At 51.2% G+C, this 26,828-nt stretch overlaps 1 protein-coding gene across 1 annotated transcript in view; it reads left to right on the forward strand.

The window, feature by feature from the left end:
- The first annotated feature begins 600 nt into the window (after window positions 1-600).
- Window positions 601-26,828, forward strand: part of map3k7 (mitogen-activated protein kinase kinase kinase 7) — a 35,562-nt gene continuing 9,334 nt past the window's right edge. The window contains exons 1-12 of the mRNA XM_079255564.1: window positions 601-794; window positions 1,720-1,834; window positions 1,923-2,033; window positions 2,115-2,180; window positions 2,272-2,317; window positions 4,039-4,177; window positions 18,570-18,694; window positions 19,218-19,346; window positions 21,533-21,663; window positions 22,177-22,258; window positions 22,539-22,669; window positions 23,235-23,382. Coding sequence (XP_079111690.1) covers window positions 1,742-1,834; window positions 1,923-2,033; window positions 2,115-2,180; window positions 2,272-2,317; window positions 4,039-4,177; window positions 18,570-18,694; window positions 19,218-19,346; window positions 21,533-21,663; window positions 22,177-22,258; window positions 22,539-22,669; window positions 23,235-23,382 — 1,201 coding nt within the window. The 5' untranslated portion in view covers window positions 601-794; window positions 1,720-1,741. The remainder of the gene's footprint in view (window positions 795-1,719; window positions 1,835-1,922; window positions 2,034-2,114; window positions 2,181-2,271; window positions 2,318-4,038; window positions 4,178-18,569; window positions 18,695-19,217; window positions 19,347-21,532; window positions 21,664-22,176; window positions 22,259-22,538; window positions 22,670-23,234; window positions 23,383-26,828) is intronic.

Genomic DNA, 26,828 nt, shown 5'->3' on the forward strand with positions numbered 1-26,828 from the left:
CTCTCTCTCTCTCTCTCTCTCTCTCTCTCTCTCTCTCTCTCTCTATATATATATATATATATATATATATGTATGTGTGTGTGTGTGTGTGTGTGTGTGTGTGTGTGTGTGTGTGTGTGTGTATGTATATATAATATATGTGTATGTATGTGTGTGGTTGAAGGTCTTGTAGGTCTAAGGGTGAATGTTTGTATATGAGGAGTGCAGAAATCTGTTTTTTACATAAAGTTGAAAACAGACATCTGAGAGACAGACAGAAACATACTATCTTTACATTTATGGTTGAAGGTTGATTATATATAAGATTGAAGCTTAGTCACTTAGAGTTAAAAATAAAAGAGAAGGTAACCTTAATTACTTTAATATCTAAGAATGTGTTTTCATTCTTTTTGGGAAGTGAAAACTGAAATAATCTGCAAAATTATCCACTTCAACATAAAATGTTATTGATTAAATGATCATAATCACGAAAACTTGTTTCCTGGATACTTTTAAAAACACTGATTTAACTGAACCAGTTTAAGAAATGTTGGAGGAAAGAAAATTTCTTTTCGTTTCCGCGGGATAGAATTGCTCGTGCACACAGTTCCGGATGGAGTTGCTATGCCTCTGAGATAATAACAGTGCTACAAAGCTAGCTGGACGATTTGAGGAAAAGTTATGTCTGCTTGTCTGCTGCATGGGGAGAGTCGTTTTCTAAAAATGGACATTATTCCTCGGTTTTCCTTACACCAATAGTTGACAGTATCCCCATGTCTACAGAGCCTGCATTGGTGACACATCAGCGGCGAATGGTTGGGTTGTTTAAGCCACTAAGTCCCGGTTGTTAGCATTAGCAGTCAGGCTAGGAGGCTAACGCTGTTAGCTACACTGTAGTTAGCATTAGCCGTCAGGCTAGGTGGCTAACCCTGTTAGCTACCCTGTAGTTAGCATTAGCAGTTAGGCTAGGTGGCTAACGCTGTTAGCGACACTGTAGTTAGCATTAGCAGTCAGGCTAGGTGGCTAACGCTGTAAGCGACACTGTAGTTAGCATTAGCAGTCAGGCTAGGTGGCTAACGCTGTTAGCGACACTGTAGTTAGCATTAGCAGTCAGGCTAGGTGGCTAACGCTGTTAGCTACACTGTAGTTAGCTTTAGCAGTCAGGCTAGGTGGCTAACACTGTTAACTACACTGTAGTTAGCGTTAGCAGTCAGGCTAAGTGGCTAACACTGTTAACTACACTGTAGTTAGCGTTAGCAGTCAGGCTAAGTGGCTAACACTGTTAGCTACTCTGCAGGCTAACGCTGTTAGATAGCCTTCAGGCCGGGTTAAATTAAGCTGGTTTCACGTGTTAAACGTGAGGCGATGATCAGCTCCAGTCGACACTAAAAGTGCAGCGTTATAAAACTTATAAAATTTAGTTTTATGTGTTCTAGAATCCATTTGAAGCTCGTCAGGTTGTCGTTTGCCATTATTTAGATTTTCTTCTAGTAAGTTTAGCTTTGCTAGCTAATAGTTGGTTATTGCATTAAAACAGCTGGAAACTGATGTCCATAAATTATGTAGGCTTTTTACTGCTCTTGACAAACTTTTAAACGCAAATAGAATTTGTTATGTGAATTAACTACATGTGTAAGTCTACATGTGTATATATAACTATATGTGTTAGAGCCATGTGAAGTGTTGTCATATCACTGTGCAGTAATCACTAACATCTTCCTGCCTACATTTGTCCTCCAGCTCTAGCTGACTTCAGCTGGTCATGTCTCTAACTCTACCATCCTCCGACATGCTGGAAACCCCGCCTGGATATCCATTTGAAGAAATAAATTATGAGGATATTGAAGTTGAAGAGGTGCTTTGCATGTTGTTCCTGCTGAGGCTCATTATTGTCATGGTTATGCTGTTTATGAGGAGCTTGACTGTTGGATGTCTGTTTCCAGGTGGTGGGGAGAGGAGCGTTTGGAGTTGTCTGCAAAGCCAAATGGAAAGGCAACGATGTTGCCATCAAGACCATTGAGAGTGAATCAGAGAGGAAAGCATTTATCGTTGAGGTTAGAGGCGTTTCTATTATCTTCACCTGCTTTGTTTGTTCAAACTGAGCAACATGGACACGGTTTCCTCTTTGTCTCCAGCTTCGGCAGCTGTCCCGTGTCAACCACCAAAATATTGTGAAGTTGTACGGTGCTTGCAAAAATCCAGTAAGTGAACCTTTTTAGCATGTTGTGAAGTGATGAAAAGTTCAGTGTGTGACGTTGGAAGTACTCTGTTCATGGCTGTCTGCCCTCTCAGGTCTGCCTTGTGATGGAATACGCTGAAGGCGGATCATTGTACAATGGTGAGTCTGGACGTCGTAGAACGGTTTATGTGACAGAGGCCAGCATGTGTTCCACTTTGCTGGCGCTGAAATGAGCACGTCCTTGCACAAACAGAAGAATCTGTCCCGTCCCCTGACTCCCCTTGTTTGCATGAAGAGCCTCCCGTCGGATTGACAGTCAGTGCACAGTGACGTCCAGCCTGGTACTGTTGACCACTTTAAGATGTTCATCAGGATCCAGCGTATGGAAAGGCGACTCTGGTCCTCCAGAGCCGGAGTCCTGAAGGTTTTACATGTTTTCCTGATGAAGGGAGTGAAAGCAGAGCTTGATTAGCTGTTTAAATCAAGTGTGTTGAAGCAGGGAAAGGTCTACAGACCGTTGAGGAGTGACATCGTCCACCTCACATCTCAGGAATGATGACTTCTTACATGCAACAATAACATGATACCGTACTCTTAAAAACTGAACTAATAGAGTCTGAGACAGTTAGTGTGTTTTGTTAATTGCTCTGAACGGGAAGTGACCTCTTCTGGCTCCGCCCTCTCTGTCCAGTTCAGGGGGGTCTGCAGGTTTTGGAGATGATTGCATATTCAGAGCTCTGAAAAATTAGCTGCTCTTTCCATTTTTCTGTAGGTCAGGAGGTAAATATTAACGTTTACATGTATAAACTCCAAATAAAGTTCAACCTGACAGCTCATTGATGGGCTTCTGTTGCCATGTTGGATGATTGATATGAAAGCGCTGCGGAGTTTCCCGGACGACGGAAGATGCAGATTAACTGAATGATAAAACTGTTATTAGATGATGAAACGTCTACAACAACGTTTCTGTCATTTTCTAGAAACAAACTGAATCTCTTCCAGACTTACGCTTCATGCTCCAGTAACTTCATTCAGTTAAATGGTGTCAGTAAGCTGCGGCGTCCTGGGACGGCGGCCTGAGACGGCGTCCTGGGACGGCGGCCTGAGACGGCGTCCTGGGACGGCGGCCTGAGACGGCGTCCTGGGACGGCGGCCTGGGACGGCGGCCTGAGACGGCGTCCTGGGACGGCGGCCTGAGACGGCGGCCTGGGACGGCGTCCTGGGACGGCGGCCTGGGACGGCGGCCTGGGACGGCGGCCTGAGACGGCGTCCTGGGACGGCGGCCTGGGACGGCGGCCTGAGACGGCGTCCTGGGACGGCGTCCTGGGACGGCGGCCTGGGACGGCGTCCTGGGACGGCGGCCTGAGACGGCGGCCTGAGACGGCGTCCTGGGACGGCGTCCTGGGACGGCGGCCTGGGACGGCGGCCTGAGACGGCGGCCTGAGACGGCGTCCTGAGACGGCGGCCTGGGACGGCGTCCTGGGACGGCGGCCTGGGACGGCGGCCTGAGACGGCGGCCTGGGACGGCGGCCTGGGACGGCGTCCTGAGACGGCAGCCTGGGACGGCGGCCTGGGACGGCGGCCTGAGACGGCGGCCTGAGACGGCGTCCTGAGACGGCGTCCTGGGACGGCGGCCTGGGACGGCGGCCTGAGACGGCGGCCTGAGACGGCGGCCTGAGACGGCGGCCTGGGACGGCGTCCTGGGACGGCGTCCCGGGACGGCGTCCCGGGACGGCGTCCTGGGACGGCGTCCTGGGACGGCGTCCTGAGACGGCGGCCTGGGACGGCGGCCTGGGACGGCGTCCTGGGACGGCGGCCTGAGACGGCGGCCTGAGACGGGGTCCTGTCTGCCAGTGTGTGACGGTGTTCTCTGTCCACAGTGCTGCACGGCGCCGAGCCCCTCCCTCATTACACGGCTTCCCACGCCATGAGCTGGTGTCTGCAGTGCTCGCAGGGCGTGGCCTATCTCCATGGCATGAAGCCAAAGGCTCTCATTCACAGGGACCTCAAGCCACCCAAGTACGCTCCTCCTCCTCACCTCCTCACACACTCCTTCCTCCCTTTCACTCCTCTACATCTATCTGCTCTAGTGCTTATCTGCTGGATCTGGTTCCATGTTTCTTTCTTTAGGGGTGTGTGTGTGTGTGTGTGTGTGTGTGTGTGTGTGTGGCTCTTTAGCGCCGCCCAAGTGGCTCCCTAGAGCTTTTTCAAAAATGTTTAAAAAATAATGGGGGTGGGAAATATATTTTTGTTTTGATATGGTTCTGTAGGAGGACAAACATGATACAAACATTCTTAACATTTTCCAATTCTGTAAAAATGTGTAAAATAAATATTAAATTTGAACATTTCTGTCAAGGAAGATTTGCGTCATAGCCTGCGACACACGTAGCCTATCTGTCAGCAGGGCGGGATGCCAGGCAGGTGGCGTTGTAAACAATCCGAGGCTGTGTGATGGGACATGGATCCCAAAGGGAAAAAGAGAAAAATAACGAGAGGATTCAACGTTTCTGGGACCGAATCATTTGCATTCATTGCCAATGCGGAAGGATTGCCTGAATGTTTGCTCTGTAGCGAGAGGTTGTCAAATAACAAAAAGAGTCATGTGGAAAGACATTTCCAGGGAAAGCATGTGCGATTGCATTACTTCTGGAGAAATTCGAGAAGGGCAAAAATAGATTTAAGTGGATTGCATCTCCAAACTCCACTACTGCTGTAGTTTAGTTGCAACCCGGGAGATAATAAAACGTAGAAAACTGTTCACAGATGGTAACTACATGAAGGAGTCAGTCATCAACATATCAGAACACCTATTCCCAGACTTCAAAAACAAAACCGAGATCATACAGAAAATCAAAGACATGCACCTCTCCGCTAAGACAGTGAAGGAAAGGACCGTTAAAATGGCGGCAACATCACCGATCAGCAAATCAAGGACATTAATTCAGCACAAGTTACATCTTACATGTTGAGAAGCCGACCAGTGATGTCCGACAACAGAAGTCACATTAAACGGGTAAGAACATCATCCTTCATAGACACAGACTGAGTAACAAAGTGGATGTTTTTATAAAATGATTTCTGATTATTGTCAGTATATATGTGGAATGACACTTGGTAATGGTGCTCAGGTCGGAGGATAGCTGCGTTGGTTGCGTGTCTAAAGACAAGAGGATGCTGCTGCGTTTAACCCTTGCTTGGCATTTGCACAGAAATCAAACTGTATTCATTTGATTTGATATACTTTACCTCTTTAAAAGTCTGCTGGTTTATTTTTTATAAATGCAGGCTGCATTTTATTGCGCTCTGTTTGCCCAGATAAGGGGCGCGTTATGCACATTCAATTTGTTATTTTTTAATCCTCAAAATAAAAATGACATCAGAAATCGGATTTCTTTATTGCATTTTTTTTTATTTCATCAAAGCAACAAAACATAATTCATTAATATTGTAATGAATTTAAACATGAGATGGCATCGTACAACAGAGTCGTCAGGTGGTGCGTCGTTCTCTACAGGATGCGCTGCAGGGAAAATAAATATTTTGTTATTAAGGCTCATTATGTATTTAGTCATTTTGATAGTAGGCTAATATAGATACATAAAGCATGTGTTGCCTTCATAAGGCTTATATAAGGCTTTTCATTTTTTGCGGTTCCGGACATATTTGTTTTTGGGGTTTTTTGGTCCAATATGGCTCTTTCAACATTTTGGGTTGCCGACCCCTGGTCTAAAACCAGCTGCTGGGAGGAAAGCTGGTGTCTTTACTGGCCACTGGCTCACAAACTGGTAATCTGCACTGGTCTGCAGTGGTGAAGAACTTTGTTCTTACTCTCCATGCCACCAGAGCTATAAGAGCTTTATTTTTCATCTGGCGAGACGCATGAGAAGCTTCACCCTCACCGGGGCAGGGGTCACGGCGTGGGAGGGGGGTTCTGGATCTGTAACCAGTCAGTCCGCCAGGCTTGTTTTATGTAGTGTTTTATATAAAATCTTGTTCAATCTGTGTGACATTTTATATTTTAAAACTACTGCAGATGATAGACCAGCTGGTCGGTCATGCAGTTGCCAATCTGTATTCAGGGATGGTATCAATACTTTTCTCATAAAATAATGACGTATATAAGCTGTATCTGTTTATTATCCACAGCGGCTGTCAGACACCTCTCTTAAAATACACAAACTAACAAAAAAGCCTTTTTTTGCACTTTAATCTTTGAAAGGGCCCAGGGGGCGTGGCCAGGGGGTGCGTGACCCGATAGTTAAATGGTTATATGTCGTGTTGTAAAAATTCCCATAGTTTCTCACCACCTTGATCAGCTGTTTTATCAAAACAATCTGTTTCACCGGCATAAACATAACTGCTGAGGCGGCAACTTTTCGCTTCATGCAAGTAGCAACCAGACAGTTACCAGCAGGGAGCAGAGGAACCAGTAGAAACCAGACAGTTACCAGCAGGGTGCAGAGGAACTAGTAGGAACCAGACAGTTACCAGCAGGGAGCAGAGGAACCAGTAGAAACCAGACAGTTACCAGCAGGGTGCAGAGGAACTAGTAGGAACCAGACAGTTACCAGCAGGGAGCAGAGGAACCAGTAGAAACCAGACAGTTACCAGCAGGGTGCAGAGGAACTAGTAGAAACCAGACAGTTACCAGCAGGGTGCAGAGGAACTAGTAGAAACCAGACAGTTACCAGCAGGGTGCAGAGGAACTAGTAGAAACCAGACAGTTACCAGCAGGGTGCAGAGGAACTAGTAGGAACCAGACAGTTACCAGCAGGGTGCAGAGGAACTAGTAGGAACCAGACAGTTACCAGCAGGGTGCAGAGGAACTAGTAGGAACCAGACAGTTACCAGCAGGGTGCAGAGGAACTAGTAGAAACCAGACAGTTACCAGCAGGGTGCAGAGGAACCAGTAGGAACCAGACAGTTACCAGCAGGGTGCAGAGGAACCAGTAGGAACCAGACAGTTACCAGCAGGGTGCAGAGGAACCAGTAGGAACCAGACAGTTACCAGCAGGGTGCAGAGGAACTAGTAGGAACCAGACAGTTTCCAGCAGGGAGCAGAGGAACTAGTAGGAACCAGACAGTTACCAGCAGGGAGCAGAGGAACCAGTAGGAACCAGACAGTTACCAGCAGGGAGCAGAGGAACCAGTAGGAACCAGACAGTTACCAGCAGGGAGCAGAGGAACCAGTAGGAACCAGACAGTTACCAGCAGGGAGCAGAGGAACCAGTAGGAACCAGACAGTTACCAGCAGGGAGCAGAGGAACCAGTAGGAACCAGACAGTTACCAGCAGGGAGCAGAGGAACTAGTAGGAACCAGACAGTTACCAGCAGGGTGCAGAGGAACTAGTAGGAACCAGACAGTTACCAGCAGGGTGCAGAGGAACTAGTAGGAACCAGACAGTTACCAGCAGGGTGCAGAGGAACTAGTAGGAACCAGACAGTTACCAGCAGGGAGCAGAGGAACCAGTAGGAACCAGACAGTTACCAGCAGGGAGCAGAGGAACCAGTAGGAACCAGACAGTTACCAGCAGGGAGCAGAGGAACTAGTAGGAACCAGACAGTTACCAGCAGGGAGCAGAGGAACCAGTAGGAACCAGACAGTTACCAGCAGGGTGCAGAGGAACTAGTAGGAACCAGGCAGTTACCAGCAGGGAGCAGAGGAACCAGTAGGAACCAGGCAGTTACCAGCAGGGTGCAGAGGAACCAGTAGGAACCAGACAGTTACCAGCAGGGTGCAGAGGAACCAGTAGGAACCAGACAGTTACCAGCAGGGTGCAGAGGAACTAGTAGGAACCAGACAGTTACCAGCAGAGAGCAGAGGAACTAGTAGGAACCAGACAGTTACCAGCAGGGTGCAGAGGAACCAGTAGGAACCAGACAGTTACCAGCAGAGAGCAGAGGAACTAGTAGGAACCAGACAGTTACCAGCAGGGTGCAGAGGAACTAGTAGGAACCAGACAGTTACCAGCAGGGAGCAGAGGAACCAGTAGGAACCAGACAGTTACCAGCAGAGAGCAGAGGAACTAGTAGGAACCAGACAGTTACCAGCAGGGAGCAGAGGAACCAGTAGGAACCAGACAGTTACCAGCAGGGAGCAGAGGAACCAGTAGGAACCAGACAGTTACCAGCAGGGTGCAGAGGAACCAGTAGGAACCAGGCAGTTACCAGCAGGGAGCAGAGGAACCAGTAGGAACCAGACAGTTACCAGCAGGGTGCAGAGGAACCAGTAGGAACCAGGCAGTTACCAGCAGGGTGCAGAGGAACTAGTAGGAACCAGACAGTTACCAGCAGGGAGCAGAGGAACCAGTAGGAACCAGACAGTTACCAGCAGGGTGCAGAGGAACTAGTAGGAACCAGACAGTTACCAGCAGGGAGCAGAGGAACCAGTAGGAACCAGACAGTTACCAGCAGGGAGCAGAGGAACCAGTAGGAACCAGACAGTTACCAGCAGGGTGCAGAGGAACTAGTAGGAACCAGACAGTTACCAGCAGGGTGCAGAGGAACTAGTAGGAACCAGACAGTTACCAGCAGGGTGCAGAGGAACCAGTAGGAACCAGGCAGTTACCAGCAGGGAGCAGAGGAACTAGTAGGAACCAGACAGTTACCAGCAGGGTGCAGAGGAACCAGTAGGAACCAGGCAGTTACCAGCAGGGAGCAGAGGAACTAGTAGGAACCAGACAGTTACCAGCAGGGTGCAGAGGAACCAGTAGGAACCAGGCAGTTACCAGCAGGGTGCAGAGGAACTAGTAGGAACCAGACAGTTACCAGCAGGGAGCAGAGGAACCAGTAGGAACCAGACAGTTACCAGCAGGGTGCAGAGGAACTAGTAGGAACCAGACAGTTACCAGCAGGGAGCAGAGGAACCAGTAGGAACCAGACAGTTACCAGCAGGGTGCAGAGGAACCAGTAGGAACCAGACAGTTACCAGCAGGGTGCAGAGGAACTAGTAGGAACCAGACAGTTACCAGCAGGGTGCAGAGGAACCAGTAGGAACCAGACAGTTACCAGCAGGGAGCAGAGGAACTAGTAGGAACCAGGCAGTTACCAGCAGGGTGCAGAGGAACTAGTAGGAACCAGACAGTTACCAGCAGGGTGCAGAGGAACCAGTAGGAACCAGACAGTTACCAGCAGGGAGCAGAGGAACTAGTAGGAACCAGACAGTTACCAGCAGGGTGCAGAGGAACTAGTAGGAACCAGACAGTTACCAGCAGGGAGCAGAGGAACCAGTAGGAACCAGACAGTTACCAGCAGGATGCAGAGGAACCAGTAGGAACCAGACAGTTACCAGCAGGGAGCAGAGGAACTAGTAGGAACCAGACAGTTACCAGCAGGGTGCAGAGGAACTAGTAGGAACCAGACAGTTACCAGCAGGGAGCAGAGGAACTAGTAGGAACCAGACAGTTACCAGCAGGGTGCAGAGGAACTAGTAGGAACCAGACAGTTACCAGCAGAGAGCAGAGGAACTAGTAGGAACCAGGTAGTTACCAGCAGGGTGCAGAGGAACTAGTAGGAACCAGACAGTTACCAGCAGGGAGCAGAGGAACCAGTAGGAACCAGACAGTTACCAGCAGGGAGCAGAGGAACCAGTAGGAACCAGACAGTTACCAGCAGGGAGCAGAGGAACCAGTAGGAACCAGACAGTTACCAGCAGGGAGCAGAGGAACCAGTAGGAACCAGACAGTTACCAGCAGGGTGCAGAGGAACTAGTAGGAACCAGACAGTTACCAGCAGGGTGCAGAGGAACCAGTAGGAACCAGACAGTTACCAGCAGGGAGCAGAGGAACTAGTAGGAACCAGACAGTTACCAGCAGGGTGCAGAGGAACCAGTAGGAACCAGACAGTTACCAGCAGGGTGCAGAGGAACCAGTAGGAACCAGACAGTTACCAGCAGGGAGCAGAGGAACTAGTAGGAACCAGACAGTTACCAGCAGAGAGCAGAGGAACTAGTAGGAACCAGACAGTTACCAGCAGGGTGCAGAGGAACCAGTAGGAACCAGGCAGTTACCAGCAGAGAGCAGAGGAACTAGTAGGAACCAGACAGTTACCAGCAGGGTGCAGAGGAACCAGTAGGAACCAGGCAGTTACCAGCAGGGAGCAGAGGAACTAGTAGGAACCAGACAGTTACCAGCAGGGTGCAGAGGAACCAGTAGGAACCAGGCAGTTACCAGCAGGGTGCAGAGGAACCAGTAGGAACCAGACAGTTACCAGCAGGGAGCAGAGGAACTAGTAGGAACCAGACAGTTACCAGCAGGGTGCAGAGGAACTAGTAGGAACCAGACAGTTACCAGCAGGGTGCAGAGGAACCAGTAGGAACCAGACAGTTACCAGCAGGGAGCAGAGGAACTAGTAGGAACCAGACAGTTACCAGCAGGGTGCAGAGGAACTAGTAGGAACCAGACAGTTACCAGCAGAGAGCAGAGGAACTAGTAGGAACCAGGTAGTTACCAGCAGGGTGCAGAGGAACCAGTAGGAACCAGACAGTTACCAGCAGGGAGCAGAGGAACTAGTAGGAACCAGACAGTTACCAGCAGGGTGCAGAGGAACCAGTAGGAACCAGGCAGTTACCAGCAGGGAGCAGAGGAACTAGTAGGAACCAGACAGTTACCAGCAGGGTGCAGAGGAACCAGTAGGAACCAGGCAGTTACCAGCAGAGAGCAGAGGAACTAGTAGGAACCAGACAGTTACCAGCAGGGTGCAGAGGAACCAGTAGGAACCAGGCAGTTACCAGCAGGGAGCAGAGGAACTAGTAGGAACCAGACAGTTACCAGCAGGGTGCAGAGGAACCAGTAGGAACCAGGCAGTTACCAGCAGGGTGCAGAGGAACTAGTAGGAACCAGACAGTTACCAGCAGGGAGCAGAGGAACTAGTAGGAACCAGACAGTTACCAGCAGGGTGCAGAGGAACTAGTAGGAACCAGACAGTTACCAGCAGGGTGCAGAGGAACCAGTAGGAACCAGACAGTTACCAGCAGGGAGCAGAGGAACTAGTAGGAACCAGACAGTTACCAGCAGGGTGCAGAGGAACTAGTAGGAACCAGACAGTTACCAGCAGAGAGCAGAGGAACTAGTAGGAACCAGGTAGTTACCAGCAGGGTGCAGAGGAACCAGTAGGAACCAGACAGTTACCAGCAGGGAGCAGAGGAACTAGTAGGAACCAGACAGTTACCAGCAGGGTGCAGAGGAACCAGTAGGAACCAGACAGTTACCAGCAGGGAGCAGAGGAACTAGTAGGAACCAGACAGTTACCAGCAGGGTGCAGAGGAACCAGTAGGAACCAGACAGTTACCAGCAGGGTGCAGAGGAACCAGTAGGAACCAGACAGTTACCAGCAGGGAGCAGAGGAACTAGTAGGAACCAGACAGTTACCAGCAGGGTGCAGAGGAACTAGTAGGAACCAGACAGTTACCAGCAGGGAGCAGAGGAACCAGTAGGAACCAGACAGTTACCAGCAGGGTGCAGAGGAACTAGTAGGAACCAGACAGTTACCAGCAGGGAGCAGAGGAACCAGTAGGAACCAGACAGTTACCAGCAGGGAGCAGAGGAACTAGTAGGAACCAGGTAGTTACCAGCAGGGTGCAGAGGAACTAGTAGGAACCAGACAGTTACCAGCAGGGAGCAGAGGAACCAGTAGGAACCAGACAGTTACCAGCAGGGAGCAGAGGAACCAGTAGGAACCAGACAGTTACCAGCAGGGAGCAGAGGAACCAGTAGGAACCAGACAGTTACCAGCAGGGAGCAGAGGAACTAGTAGGAACCAGACAGTTACCAGCAGGGTGCAGAGGAACTAGTAGGAACCAGACAGTTACCAGCAGAGAGCAGAGGAACTAGTAGGAACCAGGTAGTTACCAGCAGGGTGCAGAGGAACTAGTAGGAACCAGACAGTTACCAGCAGGGAGCAGAGGAACCAGTAGGAACCAGACAGTTACCAGCAGGGAGCAGAGGAACCAGTAGGAACCAGACAGTTACCAGCAGGGAGCAGAGGAACCAGTAGGAACCAGACAGTTACCAGCAGGGAGCAGAGGAACCAGTAGGAACCAGACAGTTACCAGCAGGGTGCAGAGGAACTAGTAGGAACCAGACAGTTACCAGCAGGGTGCAGAGGAACCAGTAGGAACCAGACAGTTACCAGCAGGGAGCAGAGGAACTAGTAGGAACCAGGCAGTTACCAGCAGGGAGCAGAGGAACTAGTAGGAACCAGACAGTTATCAGCAGGGTGCAGAGGAACCAGTAGGAACCAGGCAGTTACCAGCAGGGTGCAGAGGAACCAGTAGGAACCAGACAGTTACCAGCAGGGTGCAGAGGAACTAGTAGAAACCAGACAGTTACCAGCAGGGAGCAGAGGAACCAGTAGGAACCAGACAGTTACCAGCAGGGAGCAGAGGAACCAGTAGGAACCAGACAGTTACCAGCAGAGTGCAGAGGAACCAGTAGGAACCAGACAGTTACCAGCAGGGAGCAGAGGAACCAGTAGGAACCAGGCAGTTACCAGCAGGGTGCAGAGGAACTAGTAGAAACCAGACAGTTACCAGCAGGGTGCAGAGGAACTAGTAGAAACCAGACAGTTACCAGCAGGGTGCAGAGGAACTAGTAGAAACCAGACAGTTACCAGCAGGGTGCAGAGGAACTAGTAGGAACCAGACAGTTACCAGCAGGGTGCAGAGGAACTAGTAGGAACCAGACAGTTACCAGCAGGGTGCAGAGGAACTAGTAGGAACCAGACAGTTACCAGCAGGGTGCAGAGGAACTAGTAGGAACCAGACAGTTACCAGCAGGGTGCAGAGGAACTAGTAGGAACCAGACAGTTTCCAGCAGGGAGCAGAGGAACTAGTAGGAACCAGACAGTTACCAGCAGGGAGCAGAGGAACCAGTAGGAACCAGACAGTTACCAGCAGGGAGCAGAGGAACCAGTAGGAACCAGACAGTTACCAGCAGGGAGCAGAGGAACCAGTAGGAACCAGACAGTTACCAGCAGGGAGCAGAGGAACTAGTAGGAACCAGACAGTTACCAGCAGGGTGCAGAGGAACTAGTAGGAACCAGACAGTTACCAGCAGGGAGCAGAGGAACCAGTAGGAACCAGACAGTTACCAGCAGGGAGCAGAGGAACCAGTAGGAACCAGACAGTTACCAGCAGGGAGCAGAGGAACTAGTAGGAACCAGACAGTTACCAGCAGGGAGCAGAGGAAACAGTAGGAACCAGACAGTTACCAGCAGGGTGCAGAGGAACTAGTAGGAACCAGGCAGTTACCAGCAGGGAGCAGAGGAACCAGTAGGAACCAGACAGTTACCAGCAGGGTGCAGAGGAACCAGTAGGAACCAGACAGTTACCAGCAGGGTGCAGAGGAACCAGTAGGAACCAGACAGTTACCAGCAGGGTGCAGAGGAACTAGTAGGAACCAGACAGTTACCAGCAGGGTGCAGAGGAACCAGTAGGAACCAGACAGTTACCAGCAGGGAGCAGAGGAACTAGTAGGAACCAGACAGTTACCAGCAGGGTGCAGAGGAACCAGTAGGAACCAGGCAGTTACCAGCAGGGTGCAGAGGAACTAGTAGGAACCAGACAGTTACCAGCAGGGAGCAGAGGAACCAGTAGGAACCAGACAGTTACCAGCAGGGAGCAGAGGAACCAGTAGGAACCAGACAGTTACCAGCAGGGTGCAGAGGAACTAGTAGGAACCAGACAGTTACCAGCAGGGTGCAGAGGAACCAGTAGGAACCAGACAGTTACCAGCAGGGAGCAGAGGAACCAGTAGGAACCAGACAGTTACCAGCAGGGAGCAGAGGAACTAGTAGGAACCAGACAGTTACCAGCAGGGTGCAGAGGAACTAGTAGGAACCAGACAGTTACCAGCAGGGAGCAGAGGAACCAGTAGGAACCAGACAGTTACCAGCAGGGTGCAGAGGAACCAGTAGGAACCAGACAGTTACCAGCAGGGAGCAGAGGAACTAGTAGGAACCAGACAGTTACCAGCAGGGTGCAGAGGAACTAGTAGGAACCAGACAGTTACCAGCAGGGAGCAGAGGAACTAGTAGGAACCAGACAGTTACCAGCAGAGAGCAGAGGAACTAGTAGGAACCAGGTAGTTACCAGCAGGGTGCAGAGGAACTAGTAGGAACCAGACAGTTACCAGCAGGGAGCAGAGGAACCAGTAGGAACCAGACAGTTACCAGCAGGGAGCAGAGGAACCAGTAGGAACCAGACAGTTACCAGCAGGGTGCAGAGGAACTAGTAGGAACCAGACAGTTACCAGCAGGGTGCAGAGGAACCAGTAGGAACCAGACAGTTACCAGCAGGGAGCAGAGGAACTAGTAGGAACCAGACAGTTACCAGCAGGGTGCAGAGGAACCAGTAGGAACCAGACAGTTACCAGCAGGGTGCAGAGGAACCAGTAGGAACCAGACAGTTACCAGCAGGGAGCAGAGGAACTAGTAGGAACCAGACAGTTACCAGCAGAGAGCAGAGGAACTAGTAGGAACCAGACAGTTACCAGCAGGGTGCAGAGGAACCAGTAGGAACCAGGCAGTTACCAGCAGAGAGCAGAGGAACTAGTAGGAACCAGACAGTTACCAGCAGGGTGCAGAGGAACCAGTAGGAACCAGGCAGTTACCAGCAGGGAGCAGAGGAACTAGTAGGAACCAGACAGTTACCAGCAGGGTGCAGAGGAACCAGTAGGAACCAGGCAGTTACCAGCAGGGTGCAGAGGAACCAGTAGGAACCAGACAGTTACCAGCAGGGAGCAGAGGAACTAGTAGGAACCAGACAGTTACCAGCAGGGTGCAGAGGAACTAGTAGGAACCAGACAGTTACCAGCAGGGTGCAGAGGAACCAGTAGGAACCAGACAGTTACCAGCAGGGAGCAGAGGAACTAGTAGGAACCAGACAGTTACCAGCAGGGTGCAGAGGAACTAGTAGGAACCAGACAGTTACCAGCAGAGAGCAGAGGAACTATTAGGAACCAGGTAGTTACCAGCAGGGTGCAGAGGAACCAGTAGGAACCAGACAGTTACCAGCAGGGAGCAGAGGAACTAGTAGGAACCAGGCAGTTACCAGCAGGGTGCAGAGGAACTAGTAGGAACCAGGTAGTTACCAGCAGGGTGCAGAGGAACCAGTAGGAACCAGACAGTTACCAGCAGGGAGCAGAGGAACTAGTAGGAACCAGACAGTTACCAGCAGGGTGCAGAGGAACTAGTAGGAACCAGACAGTTACCAGCAGGGTGCAGAGGAACTAGTAGGAACCAGACAGTTACCAGCAGGGTGCAGAGGAACCAGTAGGAACCAGACAGTTACCAGCAGGGTGCAGAGGAACCAGTAGGAACCAGACAGTTACCAGCAGGGAGCAGAGGAACTAGTAGGAACCAGACAGTTACCAGCAGGGTGCAGAGGAACTAGTAGGAACCAGACAGTTACCAGCAGGGAGCAGAGGAACTAGTAGGAACCAGACAGTTACCAGCAGGGTGCAGAGGAACTAGTAGGAACCAGACAGTTACCAGCAGAGAGCAGAGGAACCAGTAGGAACCAGACAGTTACCAGCAGGGAGCAGAGGAACCAGTAGGAACCAGACAGTTACCAGCAGGGAGCAGAGGAACCAGTAGGAACCAGACAGTTACCAGCAGGGAGCAGAGGAACCAGTAGGAACCAGACAGTTACCAGCAGGGAGCAGAGGAACCAGTAGGAACCAGACAGTTACCAGCAGGGTGCAGAGGAACTAGTAGGAACCAGACAGTTACCAGCAGGGTGCAGAGGAACCAGTAGGAACCAGACAGTTACCAGCAGGGAGCAGAGGAACTAGTAGGAACCAGACAGTTACCAGCAGGGTGCAGAGGAACCAGTAGGAACCAGACAGTTACCAGCAGGGTGCAGAGGAACCAGTAGGAACCAGACAGTTACCAGCAGGGAGCAGAGGAACCAGTAGGAACCAGACAGTTACCAGCAGGGAGCAGAGGAACCAGTAGGAACCAGACAGTTACCAGCAGGGTGCAGAGGAACCAGTAGGAACCAGACAGTTACCAGCAGGGAGCAGAGGAACCAGTAGGAACCAGGCATTTACCAGCAGGGTGCAGAGGAACCAGTAGGAACCAGACAGTTACCAGCAGGGTGCAGAGGAACCAGTAGGAACCAGACAGTTACCAGCAGGGTGCAGAGGAACTAGTAGGAACCAGACAGTTACCAGCAGGGTGCAGAGGAACCAGTAGGAACCAGACAGTTACCAGCAGGGAGCAGAGGAACCAGTAGGAACCAGACAGTTACCAGCAGGGTGCAGAGGAACCAGTAGGAACCAGACAGTTACCAGCAGGGAGCAGACGAACCAGTAGGAACCAGACAGTTACCAGCAGGGTGCAGAGGAACCAGTAGGAACCAGGCAGTTACCAGCAGGGTGCAGAGGAACCAGTTGGAACCAGACAGTTACCAGCAGGGAGCAGAGGAACCAGTAGGAACCAGACAGTTACCAGCAGGGAGCAGAGGAACCAGTAGGAACCAGGCAGTTACCAGCAGGGTGCAGAGGAACCAGTAGGAACCAGACAGTTACCAGCAGGGTGCAGAGGAACTAGTAGGAACCAGACAGTTACCAGCAGGGAGCAGAGGAACTAGTAGGAACCAGACAGTTACCAGCAGAGAGCAGAGGAACCAGTAGGAACCAGACAGTTACCAGCAGGGTGCAGAGGAACTAGTAGGAACCAGACAGTTACCAGCAGGGAGCAGACGAACCAGTAGGAACCAGGCAGTTACCAGCAGGGTGCAGAGGAACTAGTAGGAACCAGACAGTTACCAGCAGGGAGCAGACGAACCAGTAGGAACCAGTAGGAACCAGACAGTTACCAGCAGGGAGCAGAGGAACCAGTAGGAACCAGACAGTTACCAGCAGGGAGCAGAGGAACCAGTAGGAACCAGACAGTTACCAGCAGGGAGCAGAGGAACCAGTAGGAACCAGACAGTTACCAGCAGGGAGCAGAGGAACTAGTAGGAACCAGACAGTTACCAGCAGAGAGCAGAGGAACCAGTAGGAACCAGACAGTTACCAGCAGGGAGCAGAGGAACTAGTAGGAACCAGACAGTTACCAGCAGGGAGCAGAGGAACCAGTAGGAACCAGACAGTTACCAGCAGGGAGCAGAGGAACTAGTAGGAACCAGACAGTTACCAGCAGGGAGCAGAGGAACTAGTAGGAACCAGACAGTTACCAGCAGAGAGCAGAGGAACCAGTAGGAACCAGACAGTTACCAGCAGGGAGCAGAGGAACTAGTAGGAACCAGACAGTTACCAGCAGGGAGCAGAGGAACCAGTAGGAACCAGGCAGTTACCAGCAGGGTGCAGAGGAACCAGTAGGAACCAGACAGTTACCAGCAGGGTGCAGAGGAACTAGTAGGAACCAGACAGTTACCAGCAGGGTGCAGAGGAACTAGTAGGAACCAGACAGTTACCAGCAGGGAGCAGAGGAACCAGTAGGAACCAGGCAGTTACCAGCAGGGTGCAGAGGAACTAGTAGGAACCAGACAGTTACCAGCAGGGAGCAGACGAACCAGTAGGAACCAGTAGGAACCAGACAGTTACCAGCAGGGAGCAGAGGAACCAGTAGGAACCAGACAGTTACCAGCAGGGAGCAGAGGAACCAGTAGGAACCAGACAGTTACCAGCAGGGAGCAGAGGAACCAGTAGGAACCAGACAGTTACCAGCAGGGAGCAGAGGAACTAGTAGGAACCAGACAGTTACCAGCAGAGAGCAGAGGAACCAGTAGGAACCAGACAGTTACCAGCAGGGAGCAGAGGAACTAGTAGGAACCAGACAGTTACCAGCAGGGTGCAGAGGAACTAGTAGGAACCAGACAGTTACCAGCAGGGTGCAGAGGAACCAGTAGGAACCAGACAGTTACCAGCAGGGAGCAGAGGAACTAGTAGGAACCAGACAGTTACCAGCAGAGAGCAGAGGAACCAGTAGGAACCAGACAGTTACCAGCAGGGAGCAGAGGAACCAGTAGGAACCAGACAGTTACCAGCAGGGAGCAGAGGAACTAGTAGGAACCAGACAGTTACCAGCAGAGAGCAGAGGAACCAGTAGGAACCAGACAGTTACCAGCAGGGAGCAGAGGAACTAGTAGGAACCAGACAGTTACCAGCAGGGTGCAGAGGAACTAGTAGGAACCAGACAGTTACCAGCAGGGTGCAGAGCAACCAGTAGGAACCAGGTAGTTACCAGCAGTCATGATTAAAATGGCAATAAAGCAGCTACTTACTTCTGAGTGCAGTTTGAGTGAGTGAGTGGATGAGCATGATTGTGGTTTGAATGTATTTTATCAGATGGGAAGTCGCCGCCGGCTAATTCGGCCATCTTGACAGTTTCTTGTCCATTTGCATCGCTCCTTTTCAATAAGATGATGAGAAATGTTGAAAAAAGTGACATCTCTGTGTTCCAGTCTGCTTCTGGTGGCAGGAGGCACTGTGCTGAAGATCTGTGACTTTGGGACGGCATGCGACATTCAGACCCACATGACCAACAACAAGGGCAGCGCAGCGTGGATGGCGCCGGAGGTGTTTGAAGGTAACTGGCATCACTGTCACGTCTCACCTTAACTGCTTCTCAGTACTTCCATCACACAGACCTTACTGCTCATCAGCCGCCGCCTTCTTCTGCTTTATCCACGCCAGTCGCCACAACAAGGCGAGAAGACAGATGGTTTGATGCCTCCGCCTTTATTTCCCCAGAGAGGCTTCAGTGTAGGATGTGTGTTCCCGCTCAGCCAGGAGTGTAACGTATTTCTAAATGATGGGATGTTACTGGCGACGGCTGAGGGAGGAATATGAATTGGCACCTTGTCATTATCTTGTTTTTGGGAGACTCTGGTGCAGTTAAACAACTGGTTGTGCCCTCTCTGTGGACTCTGCACAACTACTTGGCAGCAGCTGTAGCAGCTCAGCTTCAGAACAAGCTGGTGATGCACCTAAACTCTGCGCTGAAGCAACACGGAGAGTTAGCTCTCTCTGCATGCCATGGAGAACTCTTGTTGCTGGTTTTGGCTGCTGGCAGGACCTCAGCATGTCCGTGCCTTGTTGTCTGTTTGCAGGCAGCAACTACAGCGAGAAGTGTGACGTGTTCAGCTGGGGCATCATTCTCTGGGAGGTCATCACTCGCAGGAAGCCCTTTGATGAAATTGGAGGGCCAGCTTTCCGCATCATGTGGGCCGTTCACAACGGTAAGTCGGAGTGTGTGTTGGACGTGTGTCCAGCCGCCGATGTGATGCTCAGCTGGGCCGAATGTCACCAGGAGACCACTAAAGACGTCCGGACTGGTGCAGCTGTCTCTGCAGGTCATGATGGGGTCGAGTTCCCTGACTGACGGGCTTTAGCATCATGATGCATGACTTGTGTCACTGTGAGAGCTTCTACATGTGGGGCAAGATCTCCTCTTTATGAATGATCTAAATCATCATCACCAAGAAAGCGTTTAGTTTTTTCTGAATAAGTAGTGAAGCAGATAAAAAAGATTTCATTTAATCATTGTTATTAACAGGAAACATCTGTGCAGTTGGTTCAGTTTCATCCTGCTTTCGGTTTGATACGTTTTCCTCTTTGTTAAGTAGCCCTTTTCTTCTTATATCCTGTCTCACAAGTTGTCATAAACACCTTGAAGACATATCACGTAACGTTCTGACCTTAAAACTTTGCGCCCCGGATGTGTACGATGATACATCTATCAGGTGCATTTCCAGAGCCGATGCTGCCTAGCTGCGTCCTGAGAAACCAACACTGTACAACGTTCACATCCGGGACGTTTAGCTTCACGGTATAATTAGGAACTGGGTGTTTCTGAACATGCAACGCAAAGAACCGAGAAGATTAAAAGAGAGAAAACAAGTCATGGTAAGATGGTCTTCTGCTGGCTGGAGAGCTAACAGGTCAGGTGGGATGCAGGATGGGGGCTGGGTGAGCCATCGATGAGGGGGCTGGGTGAGCCGTTGATAGGGGGGTTGGGTTAGCTGTCGATAGGGTTAGCCGTCGATGGAGGGGCTGGGTTAGCTGTCGATGGGGGGCTGGGTTAGCCGTCGATGGAGGGGCTGGGTTATCCGTCGATTGAGGGGCTGGGTTATCCGTCGATTGAGGGGCTGGGTGAGCCGTCAATGGAGGGGCTGGGTGAGCCGTCGATGGAGGGGCTGGGTGAGCCGTCGATGGAGGGGCTGGGTGAGCCGTCGATGGAGGGCTGGGTGAGCCGTCGATGGAGGGGCTGGGTGAGCCGTCGATGGAGGGGCTGGGTGAGCCGTCGATGGAGGGGCTGGGTGAGCCGTCGATGGGGGGCTGGGTGAGCCGTCAATGGAGGGGCTGGGTTAGCCGTCGATGGAGGGGCTGGGTTAGCCGTCGATGGAGGGGCTGGGTTAACCGTCGATGGGGGGCTGGGTGAGCCGTCGATAGGGGGGCTGGGTGAGCCGTCAATGGAGGGGCTGGGTTAGCCGTCGATAGGGGGGCTGGGTGAGCCGTCGATGGGGGGCTGGGTTAGCCGTCGATGGGGGGCTGGGTGAGCCGTCGATAGGGGGGCTGGGTGAGCCGTCGATGGAGGGGCTGGGTTAGCCGTCGATGGAGGGGCTGGGTTAGCCGTCGATAGGGGGCTGGGTGAGCCGTCGATAGGGGGCTGGGTGAGCCGTCGATAGGGGGCTGGGTGAGCCGTCGATGGAGGGGCTGGGTTAGCCGTCGATGGAGGGGCTGGGTTAGCCGTCGATGGAGGGGCTGGGTTAGCCGTCGATGGAGGGGCTGGGTTAGCCGTCGATGGAGGGGCTGGGTTAGCCGTCGATAGGGGGCTGGGTTAGCCGTCGATAGGGGGCTGGGTGAGCCGTCGATAGGGGGGCTGGGTTAGCCGTCGATAGGGGGCTGGGTTAGCCGTCGATGGAGGGGCTGGGTTAGCCGTCGATAGGGGGCTGGGTTAGCCGTCGATAGGGGGCTGGGTGAGCCGTCGATAGGGGGGCTGGGTGAGCCGTCGATGGGGGGCTGGGTTAGCCGTCGATGGAGGGGCTGGGTGAGCCGTCGATGGAGGGGCTGGGTGAGCCGTCGATGGGGGGGCTGGGTGAGCCGTCGATGGGGGGGCTGGGTGGATGGGGGCGCGACAGGAAACATGGTAAATGTTCTTTACGTACGTCTTTAAAATGTGAATATTGATGGAACATTCCAACATATTTCGTCCAGTTGAAGTTTTTATGGAGACAAGTTGTTTCTGTGAACTCAGTGAGGATTCATGAACGATGCCGACAAGCAGAAAAAGGATCTCCTACATTCAGAGAAGATGCTTTTTGCAGGAATGATTTGGAGTTTTGGGGGGGGAAAGTGTTTATGTGAACTGCTTCTATCTGAACCTGATGGTTAAAACGGCTCATTGTCTCCTTTCCACTGTCAGGCACAAGGCCTCCGTTAATCAAGAATTTGCCTAAACCCATTGAGAGTCTGATGACTCGCTGCTGGTCTAAAGACCCCTCTCAGCGGCCCTCCATGGAGGAGATAGTGAAGATCATGACTCATTTAATGAAGGTAATCTGTTATCTGTCTTTCCAACCTGCAGAAGGCTTTTATTAAAGTGGAATGATCTCAAGACCTGCTGCGGCTGTTTCCTCAGCGTTTTGTCTATAGGCCTCATGTTGATCCGTGTTATGTGGTGGTCTTTAGCTGAGGTTGTGGTCTCCCCATCTAAGACCAAGACCAGATGAGAATATTTCCGATAAAGCTTTATTCATCCAGGGTGGTCGTCATGAAGGAGGATGCTGAACATCATCCTACGTTTACATACCCAGATGTTTGATAAGAAAACCGGTCTGTGAGAAAAAGCCAATCAGGATGCAGCTCCTGCATCAGGACAGTGGTGGAAGCTGCTGGACCCCCCCCCCCCCCCCTTTACTTTGTAACTTCTTTTCTTCTGTCATTGTTTTTACTGACGAATGGCTCATTGAACGAAGTGGCGTTCCTGAGCTGACTGGTCCCAGTTCTGGTTGTTTGTCTGCAGTTATTACCCCGTTGTCAGTCAGTAAGCGAATGTTGTTTTTGCAGTACTTCCCAGGATCTGATGAGCCTCTGCAGTATCCGTACCAGTATTCAGATGAGGGACAGAGCAACTCTGCCGCCAGTACAGGTACAATCCTACACTCACAGTTGTGTTGCAAGGGGATCCTCCATCTGATGGGTCTCCTGACTTCCAGTCAGCGTCAGTCACACCACTATGAGCCGGATGTTGTCCCATGAGGAGAAGAACTTCCAACAGTCCCAAATGTCCATGAATTATGTCATATTTCTGACAGGACTTCTTTTATTGTCAAAACAGTCATCATGCTTTCAGTCCACTGTAAAAACTTTGCTGAAATCAGAAACTTCACCTAAACATGCGTCTACCTGGTTTCTTTGGAAAATTCTAGGCTCCTATGTGGACTATACTGGAACCAACACAAGCAACAAAAGTGATGCAAACATGGAGCACAGCGATTCTCAAGGGAGCAACGACACAATCAAGATCACATCTCAGTTTGCACCACATTTCAAGCCAAAGGTAAGATTTACAGCATCATCTTTACCTTTGTTCCCGTCTTGTCATCAGGGAAAAGACCAATCCGGAAATGAGGAATAGATGAATACCTGCTCTTCTAATGCCCCATATTTACAGTTACCATACAATCAGTGTTGCATCCTGAAAATATGATGGAAGAAATCTAAAAAAAAAAAACCTTTTAACCCTTAAAACCGTCAGATCGTCATCCCTCCCCGCGGCCTACCGATTCTACCATCAGGAACAGTAGTGTGTAACTCTGATGACACTTCCTGTCAGACTTTCCACCAATCAGAGCTTAAACTGATGGTAACATCCAGTCAGGAGCAGCCAAAGATCAACAAGTGATGAGAAAAGCAGGAAAATAATGATCCTCTTTGGGATGTTTGGGATGTAGCTGAGGTGGAGGTGCTTTAGTGAGGATAGCAGGTGGATAGTAGCAGGAAGACGTATGGAAACATGGAAACGGTATGTGTTGTGTGTTTGTTAGGTGTCCCACAGGGATCTGTACTCTGCCCACTGCTTTTCCTTTTTGATTTCTGGTTATGATGCAGCATTTCTCTTTCAGGGAGACCCTTTAAGGACTCTGCCTTTGTCCAGAGGAGGCAGCGTGGAGAGCCTGCCAGCACGAACTCAGTGCTTGGCATCTTCTGACAGCAAAAGAATGAGCGCTGACTTGTCAGACTTGGAGCCAAAGATGCCGTTTGCACCTGCAGGTAAGGCCAGACTCCACTGAACATCACATCCTTTCGGAAAATCAGGATTATCCAGTCATTCTGGCATGGACCAGAGATTGTTTCATGTTTTAAGTTAGACAGAAAAGGCATTCTGCCACCACAAGCTTTGGCCTTTTCCAAGTCCATGGAATCAGGTCCGTCTCTTTTACTTTCCATAGTTTTGTCCCAAGTCGGAGTGATTCTGTACATAAATGTCGGAGCATCCAGCACATTTCTTCCCTCCAGGCTCAGACAGGAAGCCACAAACGCATCAGAGCTGAAGCGCAACACAGGAGCACCCCATGCACAGTTTCTCATTTAAATCTGAGTAGTTTTATTTTGTTGCTGTTTCTGTAATCCCCCGTGATGCTGTTCTCTTCAAACGACGAACCAGAGCAGCAGTGCAGAGGCTGCTGGCAGTCTGCAGTGCTCCGCTGCATGTTTGCCTTGCATGTACACCGTATGCTCTGCATGTATGTGCCCCATATGTGCGCTCTGTCATGGTCTGCATGCTTGTTGTGTACGCAGCTGTATGTGTGTTTTCGCAGCACGTCCCCAGTATAAGAGAGGCCATCGTAAAACTGCATCATTTGGAACCATTCTGGATGTCCCCAAGATCGTCGTCACAGGTACCACTGGACCCCTGGTTTTCCTGGTGATCGGGGGGAGCTGCTGGGCGGAGCCTGTGGGTTGCTGTCAGCTGACATGGCGCTCTGATGTGTTTCCCTCCATTTCTGTGTAATTCCTCAGAAATGTGGCGGTCAACACACATCAGAGCTGGCTTGTTATGTGTGTCAGTAGAAGCAGAACATGAGTTCATATCAGAGCTTTCTCATCTGTTCTCACCTTTTAGAACCAAACTGGTGTCCAGTTCATCTTCCTGGGATGTTGACTTCCAATCAGAACCGTACAGTAGATGCTGAACACAGATGAGACCGCTTGTCGGACTCATGGCTCTGTCTGCCACCGTCCTCTTGGCTTGGCTGCAGTGGGAGTGAATCAGATCACCACTGCTTTTCAGTTTGTCCTTGGCTTTCATGTGTAGAGGACTGAGAAAGCACGGCTATTTTCTCCCTTCTCTTGCTCTCTTTACATCCATTAACTTTGAAAAAGGCGTTTTGATTAATTTCCCTCACTCTGAGGGTCAGAGCTATTATTACAAGCAAAGATACAGATGAGGAATGGGGACAGCTCTAGATTTCAGAAAAGGCTGCTATTTGAGGCTGTGAGACACTGAATTAGTCACTTTAATCCAGTAACTCTGTCATAATGGCACACATTGCTGCAGGTGGACATTCTGCACATTAATCCCTGATGCCCTTTGCTTATGGACGTCATCATCAAAGGCCTACATTTCCTGTTGGTCATGTTACCAGTACTTTAATTATTCTTACTGCATTGAGGAGTTTCTTCCTTTAAATTTGGTTATTAACCCTTTCATTAATGTCCAAAACGCTAGAATCATGTCAGAGTTCTGTGGTTTGGCAAGTTCTGCTGATCAAATACTCAGAGCTGCATTATTTCCACTAAAATACAATTTTTATGAGTTTATAATCTCTGAAACGGTCGGTGTAAAGAGGCAGTATCCTGATGCTTGTCCAGTAGCAGCTGCGATGGATTCTGCCTTACTTTCCCACTCTGACACACCTCCTCTACAACAAAGCATCAAGAACTGACTTTAGATAACTCTGGCCTGACCTGTGGAGACAGACAGTGGTAGTGGTCAGAGTCTGCATGCTACCAATTCGGAAATGAGCTGTTGCTGCTCATTACTTTAACTTGGCTTAGAAAGCATCTGAGCACATCCTGCTCTGACGATGAACTTAGTCCTCTAACCAGTTAGGACAAACCCGTCGGGACAAACCCGTCAGGACAAACCCGGTCAGAAAAAAAAAGTCAGAACAAGCCGGTCAGACAAACCATTCATCCATCTTATGCATCTTATCTGGGGTCAGGTCGCGGGGGCAGCAACCTAAGCAGGGAATCCCAGACTTCCCTCTCCCCAGCCACATTTGCCAACTCTGCAGGAGGAGTTCCCAGGCCAGCTGAGAGATATAATCCCTCCAGCGTGTCCTGGGTCTTCCCCGGGGTCTCCTCCCAGAGGGACGTGCCTGGAACACCTCATCAGGGAGGTCCAGGAGGCATCCTGACCAGATGCCCGAGCCACCTCAACTGGTTCCTCTCGATGCGAAGGAGCAGCGGCTCTACTCTGATCTCCTCCCGGATGACCGAGCTCCTCATCCTATCTCTAAGGGAGAGCCCGGCCACCCTGCGGAGGAAACTCATTTCAGCCGCCTGTATACGAGATCTCCTTCTTTCAGTCACGACCCACAGCTCATGACCCTAGGTGAGGGTAGGAACGTAGATCGACTGGTAAATCGAGAGCTTCGCCTTCTGGCTCAGCTCCTTCTTCACCAGGACAGACCCCATACTCCCGGAGTACCCCCCACAGGAGCCCCCGGGGGGGACACGGTCAAACACCTTCTCCAGGTCCACAAAGCACATGTAGACTGGTTGGGCAAACTCCCATGCCCCCTCCAGGACCCCAAAGAGGGTATAGAGCTGGTCCACTGTTCTGCGACCAGGACGAAAACCACACTGCTCCTCCTCAATCGAGGATAGATTCGACTATCCGGCGGACCCTCCTCTCCAGAAACCCTGAATAGACCTTCCCAGGGAGACCACCACCCCTGTCTGCCAGTCCAGAGGCAATGTCCCCGATGTCCACGCGATGCTGCAGAGGCGTGTCAGCCAGGACAGCCCCACAGCATCCAGAGCCTTAAGGAAGAGCTTTTTAAACCACCTCAGCGACTTCAGCCCCAGAGATAGGAGAGTCCACCCCTGAGTCCACCAGCTCTGCTTCCTCATCGGAAGACGTGTTGGTAGGATTGAGGAGGTCTTCAAAGTATTCCCTCCACCGACCCAACAATGGAGTCCCCAGAAGGAGCACCCTCCAGCACTCCCTCCAAGGACTCCAGAAAGGGTGGGTACTCTGAACTGCATAAGCACAGACAACAGTCAGGACCCGTCCCCCCACCCGGAGGCGGAGGGAAACTACCCTTTCATCCACCGGGGTAAACCCCAACGTGCAGGCACCAAGCTGGGGGCTGATGAGAATGCCCACACCTGCTCGGCGCCTCTCACCATGAGCAACTCCAGAGTGGAAGAAGGTCCAGCCCCTCTCGAGGGTACTGGTTCCAGAGCCCAAGCCATGCGTCGAGGTGAGTCCAACTATATCTAGCCGGAACCGCTCAACCTCGTGCACAAGCTCAGGCTCCTTCCCCACCAGAGAGGTGACGTTCCACGTCCCTAGAGCCAGCTTCTGCAGCCGGGGATCGGACCGCCAGGGTGTCCATCAATTGCTGTTGCCCAGCTCACACTGCACCCAACCCCTACGGTGAGCCCACAGGAGGTGGGGCCCATGTAACCCTTTCGGACTGAGCCTG

The sequence above is a fragment of the Telmatherina bonti genome, assembly GCF_933228915.1.
Source record: "Telmatherina bonti genome assembly, chromosome: 16".
In the NCBI taxonomy this organism is placed as follows: Eukaryota; Metazoa; Chordata; class Actinopteri; order Atheriniformes; family Telmatherinidae; genus Telmatherina; species Telmatherina bonti.